The 17,757-nt window shown below is 48.3% G+C and overlaps 1 protein-coding gene and 1 long non-coding RNA gene across 2 annotated transcripts in view; one reads left to right on the top strand and one right to left on the bottom strand.

Moving 5' to 3' along the window:
* Nucleotides 1–17,757, top strand: part of LOC309611685 — a 732,894-nt gene that overhangs the window by 532,226 nt on the left and 182,911 nt on the right. The window lies entirely within an intron of this gene.
* ADD2 (adducin 2) overlaps nt 1–17,757 on the bottom strand; it is a 112,810-nt gene that overhangs the window by 9,227 nt on the left and 85,826 nt on the right. The window contains exons 10-15 of the mRNA XM_082356344.1: nt 16,683–16,859; nt 12,649–12,906; nt 11,139–11,258; nt 10,218–10,307; nt 8,114–8,261; nt 6,289–6,414 (exon numbers count right to left, since the gene is read on the bottom strand). Coding sequence (XP_082212470.1) covers nt 6,289–6,414; nt 8,114–8,261; nt 10,218–10,307; nt 11,139–11,258; nt 12,649–12,906; nt 16,683–16,859 — 919 coding nt within the window. The remainder of the gene's footprint in view (nt 1–6,288; nt 6,415–8,113; nt 8,262–10,217; nt 10,308–11,138; nt 11,259–12,648; nt 12,907–16,682; nt 16,860–17,757) is intronic.

Below are 17,757 nucleotides of genomic sequence, written 5' to 3'. Positions count from 1 at the left end.
TCCCAAACAGGAGAGAACAGGCCCTTGGCAGGCCAGGGACTCTGGGCTCTTGCCTACAAATGTAAACAGGTAATGATCTCCAGACACGGCAGCGGCCCAGCAAGGGCCCGGTTGGGAGCTTTCCTAGAAGCGGACAGAACAAGGGAACAGACGCAGACTAGAGAGAGGCTGTAGGAAGGGGAGGGCAGTGTCATGGACAACTCAGGGGACGCATCTAAGAATTGTTGTAACTGGTTCAGTTTCACTAGTAAAAGTATGGAAATGACATGTTTTCATACCCATTTCATTTCCTACACCACTGAGGAACTTTTGAAAAATCGAGAGTATCTTCCCAGTAGGCAGAGAGGGGCAGGCAGAGGGAGGGTGGAATTCCCTGAGTGGCATGGACCCTACAGATTGCCACCCTATTCAAGGCCAGGAATGAAACCCTCCTGTCGCCCTTTCTCCTCCTTCCCACTCTCATCCCACCCTGCTTCCACTCAAGCTTTGAAATGCCTGGATGGGGAAGGAGGAGGGAAAATTCTAAAACTGTAGACTTTGAAAAGTAGAAAGGAAGGTAAAGATCATCTAGCTCCTCCCCATTTTACAGATAGGAAAACTGAGTAAAGCAGTAAAAGCGGGCAGACCTCAGTTTCCTGCCATCCCAGCCTAGTGTTCTTTTCACTACGTGAAACTGAGAGGGGTGTGTGTGATTGTGCATGTGTGTGAGTGTGAGGGATATCACACCACAAGAAAGTGGGAGTGTGGGAGCTGGGGAAGGTGGGAGACTGGTGTCACTTACAGACAGAGTGGGGCAAGATAGATGTCTTGGGAAAAGGCTAGGGTTCTTGACGGGGTAAAGACTGGAGAAATGTCTGGTTACATGGAAGATGGGACAGAGGGGGGTAAATTTGGGAACAGTTAGCATGGGCTAGTTTAACTATCTGAGTAAGCAAACATCTTCTCCAATAACTCCTGAGGACTGTCTCCTCTTAGTACTGAAGACCTTGGCTCTGGCTCCCATTCTTCCTACTGTCTGGCCCGCATCCTGCCATCATCCAGCTACCAAGTCCTCTAATGCCCTTGACTCCAATGGCCCTTACTGCCCTCCCGCCCACCATGCATTCCCATGGTCATCACTGGCCATTCTCTTGAATGCAGAAAAGCAGTCCAGACACAGCCTTCCCCCTGACCGCTCCCCTCTCCTCTCTTCACCTGCTTTTGGCCTCATCAACCCTCTGGTCCCTGGACCCCTCCTTGCCATTGCAGTCTGTTTCCCTCTGTCTGGACCACCCTTCTCTCTCTTCTCTGTGTCCCCAACCATCACCCACCCAATCAATCAGCTTGAGTGTTACCCTCCCCTTGAAGTCTTTCCTGGTCCCATCCCTGCTTCCAGGTAGAATTTGTCACTCCTTCCTTTCGGCCCCTAGTAGATAAATTTCCATCACAGTGACTGTAAAACAATCACTTCTTTTTTATGCCTATCTCTCCCCTCAAAACTGAAATAAATCAGACAAGACTGTGTTTAATTATCTACGTGACTAGCTTACAGGAGGTACTCAAAAAATGGTTGTGGAATCCGTGAATGGTTGAATGCATAAGCAAACGAATGAACGTGTGAATGGTTTTAGTCTAACCAAGCCAACACCATACCTCACCTTCTTTCTTGTCTGTCCCAGCCTGAGCCTTCTACGCTGAACTGGACCCAACCTTGTAAACAAACAGCAGCCCTGCCTGCTGGCCTTTGTCTCCTGTACCTAGTCCCCTGTTCCCACTCTCGGCCTCCTGGGCTCTTGTACTTCCAATGGCCCCTCACTTGGATGACCCGTGAGGACGTGTTTCTCAAGTCACACCCTCTCAGATGATTTTGTTCCCTGCCTTCTAGCTCCGTGAACACAATTATGGATCAGAGGACGCCCCCATTCTGCCCAGGTGCCATTTCCTGCCCTGTGGTGATAGGCATCCTCGCCCCAGCAGTGGCCTTCACCCATGCCTGCCCCTTTAGCTGCATCTGCAAACGCAGCCCCTGCTGGCTTGCTCTAGGAGAGCACACCAGGATTCTTCTCCCCAGCCAGAAAACAAGGCCACACCGGGCATGCCACCAGCATCTCGCAGAGCTCCCGCACCATGAATTGTCTGGGGAGCACCAGCAAATGGAACGTGGGGCTGGGAGGCGCCATGGGCCTTGGAGGAGTCGGGTTCCAGACCGAGGTCACCACTCCCTCAGCGGGAGGGGACAGAGACCCCTGGAGGGTGCAGTTGGCCCAGAGAAAGGGCAGCAGTCAAGGCTCTAGAACTAAATACTAATTGGGTCCCAGTAAGGAAAGTATCAAGGACCAGCTCTGAGAGCCCAGATCCCTCCTTTGTTAACAGCCCACGACAGTTAAGGTCAGAACTACCTGGGTCTTCAGTTATTTGAAGGGCCCCAGGAGCTGCGGCAGATGCGAACTCACCTTCTAGCATCTCCTAAGATGAACCACTGGCTTCCTCTCCTAGATGGGGCACTTGGAGCTCTGGGAGTAGGAGACAGGTGTAGGGTGGGTGGAATGGGGTGGAGGCTGGAAAATTGGGGGATCTATCCAAGGATGGTGGCCAGGAAGCAGAGGGGAATAGGGAGAGTGGATTTGGAACAAGATTGGACTTGGCAGCCCGGGTCCATAGCCACACCCTTGCGGCTTGGGAAGAGCTGAAATGCTTGAAGAGGCTGGAGGAGGAAGGGGAGGTGCTTTGGTAGGGAGATGCCGAGCTTGTTTGGGTACCTACCTCTCAGACTGGATTTCTCACTATCCCTCAGTATCCAAACACTTGTCTCTCAGTCCTCCGATGTCCCCTTCCAGAAATGCCCACTCCCTGGACAGCCCACTCTACTCTCATCTGCCAGTCCAAGCATATATCTCCCCAAGGTCTAGTTCCAGCCTCCCTTGACATTTGACAATGATTTTGCCCTTCTCTAAACCTACCACCAATATATTAATTTTACACTTGAGTGTGGTCCCCTCCCTACACTGAATCTGGGCTGGCCCTGTGGCTTGGAGAAACCAACAGAATGCAGAGGAAGTGCCACTGAGCCAGCCTCAGGCCGAAGAATTAAGAAGGCCCAGCAGCTTCTGCTTCTATAGTTTGGGGAGCCTTGAGGCACCATGTGTAAAGTCCAACTGCCTTGATGTAAACACAGATGGAGAGGCCACATGGAGAGGACCTACAGTTATATGGAGAGACAGACAGACAGACAGACAGACAGAGAAAGAGGCCCAGCCATTCCACTGTCCCAGCTGAGCCCAGCCTTCCAGCTGCCCCTGACAAGGCACCTGACATGTGAATGCACCATGTTGGAAGTTCTAGCTTAGTCAGGCAACCAGATGACTGCAGCCCCAGCTGACATCAGTGGAGCAGAAGAACCACCCTGCTGAGCCTAGTCAACCCACAGAAGAACTAATTTCCATAAACCAGTTCTCATTAGGCACTATGCTTTAATAATTATCTACTGCTGCGTAACAAACCACACCAAAGCTTAGTGGCTTAAAACAGCAAGCAGCATAGTATCTCTCACAATCTTGAGAACACAGTACATAATGAGAACTCATTTATGAAAGCACAATACAAGGTCCTTTTATATTTATGAGCGCAATTTATCCTGATAAAAATGCTGTAAGTTAGGAAAGGCAAGGATTCATGTTAGTCCCCCAATCTGCAGTGTTTTTATGCAACTTATTTGAGATGGCTAAATTAGTAAGTGACAGAGCTGATCTTCTGATGTTGAATGCAGGGCTATTTCTTTGCAGGCATAGCCAGTGCTCCTGAGGGGTCCCTGGGGGGATTGAGTCAGCAGGGGCAGGGACAGTCAGGAGCCAGTCACAGAGAAGGTGATGACAGAGATGGCCAGATGTGAGGGAAGAGGACTGGAAGGACTCCTTCAGAGAGGCTGAGGGGGTAGGAGTCAGGCAGACAGATGAGGAGTGACGTTGAGGTGAATTAGCACAAGACGATTTGAGAGCATGGTGACAAACGGTGAAAAAGTCATTCCTGATCCGATGGGTGAGCTACATGTCAAAGTGCAGATGCTACTCAGGGGGGTCAGCCCTGTTGCCCTGAGGAGCTGGGCAAGCCAATGGGCAGCCTGGCCAAGGCCACCCAGCCCCACTTTACACCGGTCACCCCAGACAGCTCCAACTGGTGCCTCTTCACGCGGGAAAGGCACCAAGGAGTTCCACGCTCCCCAGCTCTGCCTGTGTTACAGGAAGACTCTTTTCTAACACCTCAACTAGAGTATGCCTCTCCATGGAGCATAGATTTGGGCCAGAGAGAAGCAGGAATCCTGCTGCAGTGGGAACGACGTCAGGCAGTGGGAAAGCAGTAATCCCACCCCTCACACCCCTCTCCTCCCCCCTTCTGTCCCACTGAGCAGCAGAGGTCACTCCAAGGGGCTCCCAAGAGCCGAAATGGAATTGCCACCCCTTGTCCCACTCCTGCCACCAGCCTCCTCTCCAGTGGGCTTGCCTTCCTGCAGTTGGTGCAGGGATGCTGCAGACGGCAGTCAGGCCGGGTGCTCTCTGCATCCAGATAAGGCAGTTGGTCCCCAAGGCCATTCAGGCTTTGGCCCCCAGCCCTAGAAGAGGTCATGGGCTCCTTAGAGGGGCCCATGCACTAGGAAGGGAGGGTGCAGATGTGCTCCCGAGGGCCACAAGCCCTCCGCCAAAGGGGGCGTCCAGCAGCTGGCCCAAGGCCCATTCACTGTGGGTGGCATGTCCCATTCAAGTACGGGAGTGTGTTAGTGCATGGGTATGACCTATGTGTGTCTATCCTAGAGGGATGCCTAAACCATGCACAGCACATGTGGAATTGGTCATGACTTTTATGGTCAGGAAACCTCCCGAAGGCAGGGTTGTGAGCGGCAAAAGAAAAAACTGAGGAGCAACATATTTCCTTTGTAACCGTTGTCCCTCCCCCACTGCACGTATTGGAGTGAGTTAGTAAACAGCCTCTCTGTAACTACTACAGAGACAAGTATTCAGAATCAGAGGAAACTCCCTTGATGAAGGCACAAACGGGAAGAGAAAGGAAGACGTTGTGGAGGCAGGTTGACAACACCACGATGAGACATGATGAACACAGTCATGGGACATCCACTTGGGGCTCTGGCCTCAAGCAGATGGGTTTCCTCTGCCAATGCTGGGCCTGTGCTCAAGGCAGCAGTTCACTTACGGAGGGAGCTCAGGGTTGGGGACTCGAGCTGCATCCACACGTGTGGCCATTCTACCCAGGAGGGGGAAGGTTCTATCAGGACACCCAACTGCTACTGTCTGCCTGGGGTTCAGCCCTCCCTGGTGAGGGCTCACAGTTGGGGTGGCGTGCCCCAGGGGAGGAGCATTCATGCCCCGGAGCGATTCCAGGAGCTCATTAAAGACACTTGCATGATCTAGGAGGTTTGGACTATCATATTATTATCCATCATATGTATATTATTAATCATAACCATAATTAGATCTTATATTTAAATCATGCTTTTACTCTTTCCAAGTATGTCTTCACCTACACCTTCCCTTATATATATAAGAACCTTAAAAGGGGAAAATATTAGTAGCCCCATCTGACAGACAAGGAAACTGAGGCACGGAGATTATCTGATTTTCTAAAATCAACAGTTGAGTTGGGCCTAGAACTCAGTTCTCTAAACTAGTATCTAATAAAGTGGTTTTCAACCTGGGCTACACATTAGATTCACCTGGAGAGATCTTACAACTCCAGGCTGCACACCCCCATGCCCACTCCTAGACCACTGAACCCAGAAACCCCTGCGGTGGGACCCCAGCAGGCGTCAGGGATTGTAAAGCTCCCCAGGTGATCCCAATGTGCAGCCAAGGTTGAGAATGACACCATCAACCTCACTTGGGGGCTTGCCAGAAATGCAGGGTCTCAGGTCCCACCCCAGACCTACATTTGATCCCTAGTTGATCCCTGTGAACATTAAAGTCTGAGCACTGGGCTGGTGCATCTAGAAAGGCCCATCAGCCAACCTGGCCTGAGTGAGAGATGAGAAGACTGTGGGTCAATCGTTAACTTACTCAGCATTGCTTAGACTCGGCTTAACCTGTAAGGTGTATTGTCACAGCTTGTGAACGGAACAAGCTTAAAATTGGTAACCCCTGTTTCAGGTTCCCTAGAAAGAGCAGAGGGGAGAGTCTCCCCTAGGAGCGCAATGCCTGTTGAAAGGCAGGTGCCCCGCAGTGCATACCTGCCCACCCTCTACGCAGACCCCCTTCTCGGCCTGCGGAGGCGCCTCCTCCCTCCCAGCTGCTCAGCTCCACTCACCGTCCACAGACTTGGAGGGAGAGCCCACGGGGCTCTTCGTCTCTGACTTGGCCGGACTCTGAGCTGGAGAAGCCGGTGCAGACTTTACAGGTGAGCCAGGCTCCTCAGGGGCGGGTTCTTTCTCTCCTGAAAATACAGAAAGCCAGCTCAGGATAGAGGTCAAGGAGAGGAGAGGTGGGCAGACCGAGAGTGCTTTAAAACAACTGCTTTCTTCTGCTTGGTCTTCATTTCTCCTGGCTGGAGTTAGCTGCTTCCTCTAACTTTTAAAAAAAATTTCTGCTACATCCTAGGGGAGGTAAGTGGGAGGAGTCAGAGTCCTGTTCCGTTTCCTCCATCACAGGACATCTTTGGATGGACTATGTAACCCCTGATGTGGACGGCAAGACTGCAGGGGAACTCCCGCCCACGATTTGTTTGCATGTAGCTTATTTGTTATTTATCTAATTTGCATGTCCGGTCCAAACACTCTCTAGAGACAAAAAGCACCATATTTTTCTATCTACTTTTTCGATTGGCACCAAGAACTCCAAGCAAGCTAACTCCAAGAAAGCCGGCGAGGATTCTTCTAGTGCCTTTGTTCCTAGGAAGATGGCTGACTCTGGGTGGGGACGGGGGCTGTGGAAGAGGGCCCTGCCCTGAGGGAATGAAAGCCTTGCCTGGTGGACAAAACCAAGAGCTGAATTCTGTGTCTCAGACCCCAAGTGCACTTGAAGCAAAGAGAAGGGACAGCTCCATGTGGGGGACAGAGAGGGCTTCCTGGCTGGAGGGGGTTTGCCACAGAGGCCAAAGTGCAGATAATACTGAATCAGGCTAGCCAAGAAGAGAAACTCTGTCAGGAAGGGACAAAGGCATGAACAAGCTATCAAGAGTATGACTGCTTAGGGCTCAGCATGGAGAGATGGGCTTGACTGAGATTCTGACAGAAAGGACTCAGCTGCTGGATTCTGACATAAAGGACTCATTTCTGATTGCCAGGCTAAGCGGTTTATACCAAATCTGATAGATCATCAATAATTATGATCGGGGGCTTCCCTGGTGGCGCAGTGGTTGGGAGTCTGCCTGCCAATGCGGCGGACACGGGTTCGAGCCCTGGTCTGGGAAGACCCCACATGCCGTGGAGCAACTAGGCCCGTGAGCCACAATTACTGAGCCTGTGCGTCTGGAGCCTGTGCTCCGCAACAAGAGAGGCCGCGATGATGAGAGGTCCGTGCACCGCGATGAAGAGTGGCCCCCACTTGCCGCAACTAGAGAAAGCCCTCGCACAGAAACGAAGACCCAACACAGCCATAAATAATAAATAAATAAATAAATAAATAAATAAATAAATAATAAAATAAAAAAATAATTATGATCACTATTATAATGAACATATTATTACAGCTAACACTTGTCTGGTGTCTACTGACCTAGGCCCTATTCATAGGCACTATCCTAAGCACTCCTCACGGATTAACTCCTTATTCCCGGGTGACAGGGTCAGTGGGGTCACGGCGGCACCACCGTGTAACTGTCAGGCACGAGCCATGAGGGGCATTGTTGTGATTAATAAAATCATGCTGATAAGAATATTATTTGGTGATGGAGCAGGACGGTCAAATTGAGGACATGACAGAGAAGAGACAGAGAGAAGCAAATGAAGACTGAAAAGGAAAGCGAGACAAGGCTGGATTGAGCCCTGGGGGCCCTGGCAGGCAGGAAGGAAGGGGGGTCCAGGCTGCTGGTGGGGAGTGAGGGCCATGGTTTGCTCTGCTGCCTCTCTGGGTGCCCCGAGCTCTCCCCTCCGCCCTGGGAGGTCCTGAAGCACCAGCATCCCGGGGTTATTTACCATCGAGTTCTAGCTTCTTCCTCTCCACCTCTTTCTTGTATTCCTCCAGCTCCTGGTCCGTGAGTTGGCTGAAGGGGTTGGGCACTATCTCCTCGGCCTCGTCTTTGGTATCCGCCTGGCCCTGGGACATCAGCTGGCTCTCTGTGGACTGAAAGTTAACCACAGAGTGTGTCGCTCTCTGAACGCCGCAGTCGGGGCCCAGGCCCGAGCTTCCTTTCAGACTCATGGGGCTGCCAGTGGTCTTGCTAGCGACAGCGTGGCATGCAGCTCCATGGCAACAGCTCGGGGCCTCGGGGTAGGGGTTGTTCACTCCGTCCCACGGCTACCTCACCCCCAGACTCGGCTTCTTTGGAACCGCCTGGATGAACGCAGGGGGTCCTCCCTCTGCCCCGGAAATAAAATCAAAGAATGCTCCCCAGCAGAAGGAAGACACACCTTTATTGCGATCTCTCCTGTGGACGCTTGCAAGCCGTCACTGTGCAAATACAGCGGGCGGCCCGCAGTCAGTCAGCCAAAACCCAGCATGCAAAGCGTTGGCTCAACCAGTGTCCCGCCAGCCGCTCCCCACCATGCACCCCACCATCCCGCATCAGCAGCACAAGCCACGGCACCCAGCAGTAAGTCATATGCAGAACACACAGTGGCTTTGGCGTTCTCCGTCCAAACCGTTAGTCCTGTTTTGCACACAGTCATAAATAACAAGGGGGCCAAGGTCCTGAACCTTGGATCTTCAACCCGCCTGTACTGCAGGTCCGTGAAGGGACATTGGCAAAATCACTGTGTTTCACCCTCTCTGGGGAGCCCCTGGCTCTGGGGAGCTCACCAGCTGGGCCTTGGGTAAGCTTCGGGAATCCTTTGATCCCTCTAGCTCGGGACAGTTCAGACTCCATAGTCCTTTATCCTAACTCAGCATCCTCATCTCGGCCTTTGGGAATTCAGTGCTCTGGAGCCAAGGAGCCAAAGAAAGTGAGGGGTGGGTGGGATGTGAGCCTGGGCAGCTGGCCCACACCACACACTCCAGGCCATCTGTCTCTGGCTCATCAAGTCTTCTGATGATGGGCCCATGGGCTCCTTCCAAAACAAGGCAGCACTGAGCCTATCTTAAGGAATCATGGGGTTCAAAAGAGTCCAAGACCAGGGTCCCAAGAAGAGGGACTCCAAGGAGAGCACTCGGTATAAATGGCAGAGTTTTTAACAGTTTTGCTCATAGTATTGAACTCCCACCTCCGCCCCATTATCGTGGGGTATTTCTATCCTTGACCCTGTAGCACATTTGGTGTTCCTCGTCTTGGCTGAGCTGAGGTGGGGTGGAGGTGATGACATAACCTTCACACTTCCCCCTGCCAAGGGGCACCCGCCTGGTGGGTTGCAGCCTGATCTGAAATCATGACATCACCTCAGTTTGCTCTGCAGAGAGGAATGGGCCCTGTATCCCCCACCCCTGCCCTTACTGCTAAGAAAGATGCCATTGCTACTTTGCAACGAGCAGCAATGGTTTCCAACACAAGCCAGAAGTCTGACCTTCACCCCTTTTGCTAAGCGCTAAACAAAAACTTTTCTATCTCAAGCAGGGAAACAACTTTATATTTTCTAACTCTACGTGTGTTTGTGTGGGCAACTCACTGCCCCTTCCCATCCTGTAGGAAGGAGTACCAGTCCTTATATACATGTCTGCCCTCTGAGAGCCTGTGAGCATCTTCCCAGAGCTATGGCCTGATGACGCTGTTTCCGCGCACAGAGGCCAGAACCGCTCAGGGCAGGCGGGCCTGGAGCCGCTGGGAGAGGCCAGCCGCGCTCCTGAGAGGCCACTCTGCGGGGCACTGACAGAGGGCAGAGGGGAGCTCCAAGGGGGAGGCATAGAAGCCGTATCACTCCCGTGGGCGGGCTGGGCTGCTCTTCCCCTGCCTGGCGCCCACAGTGGGGGGCGATGATACACTGTCCCCAGTCCTCACAGCGTCCGTTTTGCAGCAAGAGCACCAGTGCCCAAGATCACAGGGGAAGGTGGGCATATAAGGACTCAGGGGTCCTGCTGCCCAGCCCCAGGTACTGCAGACCCAGAAGGCAAACAGGTTTCCCCTCCAGACAAGGGCAGCGTCTGCTGTACCGGGCTTCGGCTCTTCTCAGCGATGACACTCGCCAGCAGCTGGGACTGAGGCCCCGCCGACTTCACATCCTGTCGGTTTTGTTCTCGAAGCTGCGTGGAAAGGGATGGAGAGAGTGAGCTAGCTGTCCAGCGTCAGGGTGTGGAGTTGGGAGGGAGCATCCCCGGGGCACACTAGAAAGGCCGCCCAAGGGGGCAGATGTAACGCATCATGTCCACTCTGAGACAGTCTGTCTCCACGTCTGCTCCAGGGCGAATGAGAAGTTTATGTAGAGCACCAGATTCTCATTAACCGTGAGCAGGTCATTGAGATAATAAAGAGTGAAATGAGGCATAGTAGATCCTTGAGGGAGATTCTCAATTTTTAATATTCCTGTGAAGTCCCTGAGGAATTGGTTTAAACTACAGATTCCTGGGGGGCCACCCTGTGCATATTGAATCTCAGTCCCGCGGGAAGAGGGGTGGGAGTGACCCAGGAATCTGCCCTTCAGAGGACCACACGCTGAAACACTGTTCTGGGAACATACCCGACCTATGGAAGGTGGTCTGTTACAAGTTAAGTTTTTAAAGTAACGTTAGAAATATAAGTGAGTGAACTGTGAAGCAAAGGTAGAGAAATAAACACAAAGGATTTTGCAATCTTGAAAATGAGCCAAAGGGAAATAGCATAAAATTTGTAAAAGTTCGATTTGCGGGCTGGTCTCTTAGACACATCTAATGTCTAAAGCTAGCACCTCTCTATTTGAGGGTTACACCGGACTACAAAAGCACAGCGCTTAGCGCTGTGCCTGGAATATGGCCAATAAATGGTAGTTTCTTTTCCATAAGAGGCATCTGGGATGTTGGTAAGTCAGGCGCATCCTGGGGACCACCCCCCACTCCTTTGAGGGAGAAAAGATGGGAGGTAATTAGCTATCACCTTACCTTGTTGCGCATGTCCAGCACTTCTTGGGGGTCAGTATACAGAGGCACAAATTGGTTTGGGTTTTCGATCCGTATGGGCATGCCACTGCTGGATTTCTCCACCTCGTCGGCCTTCATCCACTGAACACACACAAGGCCCGGTGGGTAAGGCAAAGGCATATGGCTCACCGTCCCCCCTAGTGGTCCACCCCATGAGATCTGGGCCGACCAGCCTACGTGCAAGTCAGCAAGCCTAGACAAACACGTTCCCTCCTCTTGGGCCTCTTTGATGTCTGTCTCCCAGAGCAGAGATGGACAGCAAATGACCCAGCAACCAAAGAAAGGCCCCAGATCAATGGCCATAAAGAACACTTAAGAGGAGGGACAGAGCCTTGGTGTCAGCTTTGATAGACAGGCAGCCACTGGTGTTGTAGTATTAGATGACTCATGGATGTTGATTTGCAGGGCTTTTTTTTTTTTTTTTTTTTTTTAACGAAGAACTATTCTATTTGGCTGCCAGCTACTTTGTTGGTGAAAATCAAATTAAGAGCCAGGGTGTGTGATGAGGGAGAGAGAGAAAAAGAGCACACAATTTGTAAAAACTCAATCTGTGGGCAGGTCTCACACATCTAACGTCTAAAGCAAGCACCTCTCTACAGAAGAGGGTTATAAAGGGAGTGGACAACGTAATAAAGCAAGTAGCCCACGCACCTTCTGGTTTTGCATCAGATGGTCAGTTCAAATGTTGGGTACCTCTCCCTTAAATTTCCCAGGAGCCCCTTCCAGATATGGGAGCAAAAAGCTTTCACGCTGCTGGGAGTGACCTGGTCCAGCCACGCTCTGGACCAAAAACTCAGCATAGGGGTGCAAGAAAAAGGTGATCTGCTCCGTAGGCATGAGAAGCTGCTCCCAGATGCCCAATAGGAAGCCTTAAGGGGAGACAGGACTAGTGCAGGCCCAGGGGAGGTTTGCTGTTTCCCTTTTTTTTTTTTTTTTTTTAGATTTGCTGATTGTTCTATTGAAGAACATTGCGAAATGTGCATATTCAGAATCACATGGACGCTTTAGGTTGGTTTGGTATAGCAGACATGGACCTTGTATTGTGAGTAGATACTGGATAGTGTGAGGGAAAAAAAACCCCTAAGAAATCTTGGTTGTTTTCCCAATTTGCATGTATGACATTTCCAAGTACAGATTTTGGCAGCTTCAAGTTTCTCTGTCCAGGGAAATTAGATTAAAGAAGTCAAAGTTTATTACAGAATTTAATGGTTAGCTTAAACAACCTTAATAAAGCCTTGGGCAACAAAGCTTCATTCCCCAATGGAGAAAAGTACACTGCATACTAGATGAGTGATAATTTTATCTGACTCATTCAACTGTGTGTAGGAGAATTCCACAAAACAAACAGGGCATTATTTTTCCATTTTCTGCACTTGTTGTTTCCCTTTTAAAGCGGCTGAGCCCACACAGGTAGCCGGGCACTCTCCTTCCACCCCAATCTCCCCAGCGGAGCCCCCTCTGCCCTCCTTACTGTGGTCTTTGGCCGGGGGCTGCCCGTGCTCCTCTGGACCTCGTCGGCCACGTTGACCCGCAGGTAGGTGTTGGGCGTGTTGAGCCAGCGTGTCTTCTCCTTCTGCTGCTTCTGGGCGTGTTGCCTCAGGGCGGGCACCGGGGTGCCGTCCTCCTCAAACACGAAGGCTGTGACCGTGGCTGGAATCTCCACCTCACTTTTGTGTTTGGTTTTCTCTTGAACAAAGGGGTAGCGGTAGGTGTAGCCTGTTCTGTAACCCTAAAAAAGGACAAAAATAGAACCACACGTGGTGGGGAAAATGGTCAGTTACATGCCTGCTCGCCCACTCACACGCTTTACCCCCTTCCATCTAAACGACTCAGTTTAACCCAAAGTCTCTGTAACACAAGCCAGGCCTTGCCGCGCCTCTGGTGTATTTCAGAACTGTTCCCTGTCTTGGTCCCCCAACCCCTCCCCTCCTCCACCCCAACAAGCCTTCTGATCAGGGATGAGAGAGTCCCCAGAATCTTGTGGACCAGACAGAGCTCCAGCTTTTGGTCTGGTCCAGTAGTTCTCAACACAACAGAGTCATGCGGGAGCTTTAAAAATGTGGATGCCTGGGATCACCTCAGAGTTTCCCATTTCATTGGACAGTGGTGCAATCTGGGCTACAGGATTTTAGAAAGTTTCCCAGCTGATTCTAACAGTAGCCCTCCCTTCCTCGACTCTGAGGCTTCTTGACTATTTTTCTCTTGGGAGCCTTAACTCTGACTCAAGAATATCCCTGTCTCCTAAGCAAGACCATGTCCCCCAAAGGTAGACTGTTAACTCAGAATGAACACTCGGGAATCTTAACAGCTGCTGGGGCAATTCTCGGCTCTGCCTGTCATCTTTTTTAAAATTAAAGTGGCATTAAAAAGAAAGTGGATTACGAAAAAAGTACAGAGCCATGTAGAAAAATTAAGCAATATAAAAAACATAAGGAAAAAGTGGGTTTTATGCAAAAATCTCATCCCCAGAGACAACCACTAAAAATCCTTTCAGTCATCTCTCTAAGCACACATATACAAATGCATGTATGTAAATATACAGGCTATATAATTAATGCATCCTATAATATATATAAAACAGTATATAAATGGACTGTACCACATAAGCAGCTTTTTAAAAAATTGAGATATAATTGACATGTAACTTTATGTTAGTTTCAGGTGTGCAACATAGTGATTCAATATCTGTATGTATTATATGTGTAACTGAATCACTTGGCTGTACACCTGAAATTAACACATTGTAAATCAACTATACCTCAATTTAAAAAAATTTGTATGTATTGTGAAATGATTACCACGAGTCTAATTAACATCCAGCACCTCTCATAGTTACAATTTTTTTCTTGTGATGAGAACTTCTAAGATCTACTCTTTTAGCAACTTTCAAATATATAATACAGTATTAATAACTGTAGTCACCATGCTGTGATTTATCACGTCCGTCTTCCCAAAACACTGAGCCAATTTACACTTCTGCCAATTGTGCTGGAGTTCCCAGTTCTCGTCTCCTTTCCCCACACTGAATATTGTTGAGGTTTTAAAAAAAATCCTTGGCAATCAGATGGGTTAAAAGTAAAATCCTCTACTTTTGTTTTGTTCTTTTTTGGATTACTAGTAAGACTGGATATTTTTGATTACATTTAATGGCCTCTTGAATATCTTCCTTTGTAAACTGGGTTCTCAGTTCATTTTTCTATTGTGATGTTCATCTTTTTCATATTGATTTGTAATACCTCCTTTTACAGTAAAGATATGAATCTTTTGACTGTCACAGATGTTGCAAATATTTTCCCCATACTTTGTCTTTTAGCTTTGTTTATATGGTGGGTGGGGTGGTTTATAAAAATACAAATTCTGAATTTTAATGTAATCATATCTGTCAATATTTGGCATCACGATTTCAGACTTTCCTGCCATGCTTGACAAGGTCTTTCCCAACACAAGAGCATTAAAACTATTAATCTATGTTTTTAAATACCTATATGAATTTCCTTTCCATGTTTAAATTTTTGACAAATCAGGGATTTATCTTGTTGAAAGGACAAGGTAGTAATCCACCTTAGTTTTATTTCCCAGATGGCTAACAGTCTATCTTTTTCCCACAGATTTATAAGATGGCTGTTCATCCTGTGTTAAATTTTCATGCATTTGGGATCTATTTCTGGATTCTCTAAGCTGTAGCATTGATTGGCCTGTCCATTCTGGACTAGTGCTTCTCCCTTTAGTGACTCAAGCCTTATCACACTTTACCATGTGGTGGTAATCACCCTTCTTTTTATAGGATTTTCCGAGCCATTCTGAATTTCACCTGAAAGAACATTTTGCTAAGTCCTTATACCTTCCCCCACTTTTGAGGAAATTACATTGAGTTTATCGATTAATTTGGAAAAGTTACCCTACTGAAGTTTTTAACCAAGAATAAATTATAGCTCTTCACTGATTTCAGGTTTTCTCTGATGTCTGTTGGTAAAATTTTACAGTTGCCTTTAAAGGGGTTCTGCTTAAAGTTTGATTCTGCTGCATTTGCAAATAGGATTATTTTCTCATTATATTTTCATTGTTTTGTTTCAAAATTTAATGGCAATTCTTCTAGTGTTTCACCATGATACTGGTGCTTGTTTTGAGAAAAAAATCATTTTAATCATGTTAAATAAATGGCTTCCTATCCTACTTAACAGCTATTATTTTTATAAATCAATATTAAATTTTTATCAAATAACTTTTGATCTCAAAGTGATCAGAAGGTTTATATTCTTTGACTCATTGATATCATGAAATATATTTAAAAGATTTATAATATTAAACCATCCTTCAATACTAGGAATGAGCCCTCACTTGGTTATTGTGTATTATTATTCTAATGTTATGCTGGATACTATTTGCTAGTTTTCATGCAGCATTTTTCATCAACTCAAAGTGAGATTGGTCTGAATGTGTTATAATTGTTATGATTTGGTTTCCTTCTTTCACTCTTAACTGCAACAGTTTAAATAGCATAAGAATAGTCTGTCTCTTAAAGGTCTGAAAGAATTTCTGCATGAAACCACTTGGTCCTGGTGCTTTATTTAGGCATAGTGACTCACACAAATGTTAACAGGGGTTGTATTTCCATTGTGGAGTGTACCTTTCACCATTATAAAGTGACCCTCATGCTCAGCCTGGTACTAAAGTGGAAATGATTTGGAGGAACTGGGAGCAGAAGAAAAGGACTGATTATTGCAATGACCCAGACACAACAAAGAGAGGGTCCAAAGTAGTAGCAGTGAGGGGGAGGGGTAAATGATATAGAAATGTCACAGAGATAGGTTTCATCTTCCCTTTTCTGAGCAATCTAAGAAGTCAGAGTCTCTTCCTGCAATTAGCTCCTCACTGTATATGCTTTCCTCTTTTTCTTGAATTGTCTCCTATTTACGTCATATATCATCAATTAAATTGTTAGCTCCAGAAGGAAGGATGTCTTATAATTCTTTGGATCCTTTAAAGCCCACTCCTGGACATATACCAGTTAACTCCCTACCTGATTGATTGATTCATTCATTACAATAGGGTATTGTTATAATGCTGCTCACCAGGAACAGGGAAATTAATGGCATTATGTGTTTTCCGCGTTAAAGTCATGAGATTAGAAAGAAAGGCAGAACTAAATGCAAAAGAGGAGTGAACCAAGCCACAGCATGAGAGAGGCTCTGTGGTCCTGATTTTTGCTGGATTACCACCTCTCATACCAACCAAGGGCTTCCTATCCCTTCTCTAAAGAGCACCCTGCAGGTACGACAACATCCAACAGCCCTTGGAAAAGGGGTGGCAAAGGCCACCATTTGAGAAAACTCAACTACTATTAGAATGACCACACATTCTAAGTCAAGTGGCCGATCAAGAGGCTTTAACAAATTAACTGTGACACTGGCAGTTCTCACGCCCACCGAATGCTTCATACTGACTGGTTTTGGGGGAGCTAAGCCGCAAAGGACTGGCCTGGGAGGACAACGGCAAGAAACTCACCAGATTGTCCAGCATCCTCATGAGGGCCTCGAACTCGTGCTCCCCCAGCCGGCTCTTCTGCATGGGCCCGAAGGTGCTCCCCGCCCACTGCACGGAGCCCACCTCGTGAGGCCGGTGCTTCTCCTGCTCCAGCAGGATGAGGTTCTCCACACCCCCCGCGCTGGACAGAGCAGACACCTGCGCAAAGGGCAGAGAACACTCAGCTCACACACACACGTGTGTGCGCGTGTACCTGTGCTCCTCGGTGTAACAGAGAATGGAGATCGGGGAAGATTAGAAACAGAAATGTCTGGAAAACTGAGCTGTAGTTGGTTTTTTCCTCCCAGAGGAAAGCCACTCCAAACTTGTAGGGCATGTGCCCATTTCCAGGGAAAGAGGTATTAGTATTTCTTTCCTAATGTCAGTTCTTAGGGGGACATAGCAAGTGTTAAACCTTAAGAATAAAACAATGCAGAGTACTGAAAAATTACCTGGGACACAGACCAACCTCAAATTGTGATTATTTCTGGGGAAGGAGGGAAGATGAGAAAAGGGGACTTCAATTCTTGTCTGTAATATTTTACTTCTTGCAGACGAAAATGCCATTGATATTTGTTAAATCTGGTTGGTAGCAGGTGTCTATTATATGACTCTCTGCACTTTTCTGTGTGTCTGAAATATCTCCCCTTTAAAAAAAAAAAAAGTCACTTGAAAGAAATAAGCTGCCTTCTAGGCCAGTGAAATATGAGTGTAGCTGCATGTTGGGCTGAATTAACAGGTCTAAAGGCAGAAGACCCTCCATGACGGGGTTAGCCAGTCAAGGAAGCCCAGAAAGAGGAGACACATGAAATGCTGACAGTCTCAGCCGGGCACTGTGTAGGGCTTAGGAAGCTTTTACCAGCAGACTTAGAGCGTTTGTCCCACTGTCACGGCTCCATGGGGAGGGGACAATACAGGTGGCTACAGGCAACAGACTCTGACTTTTAGGGCAAGTGGTGTGTGTATAAAGCAGGCAATTTTAGAACGATCCTAAAAACATTCATGAATCCAACTAATCTTATTTTCTAATTCCATGCTCATCTAAAAGCACATTCTA

This window comes from Balaenoptera borealis, assembly GCF_965194805.1.
Source record: "Balaenoptera borealis genome assembly, chromosome: 15".
NCBI lineage: Eukaryota > Metazoa > Chordata > Mammalia > Artiodactyla > Balaenopteridae > Balaenoptera > Balaenoptera borealis.
This window is presented reverse-complemented; position numbering and strand designations above follow the sequence as displayed.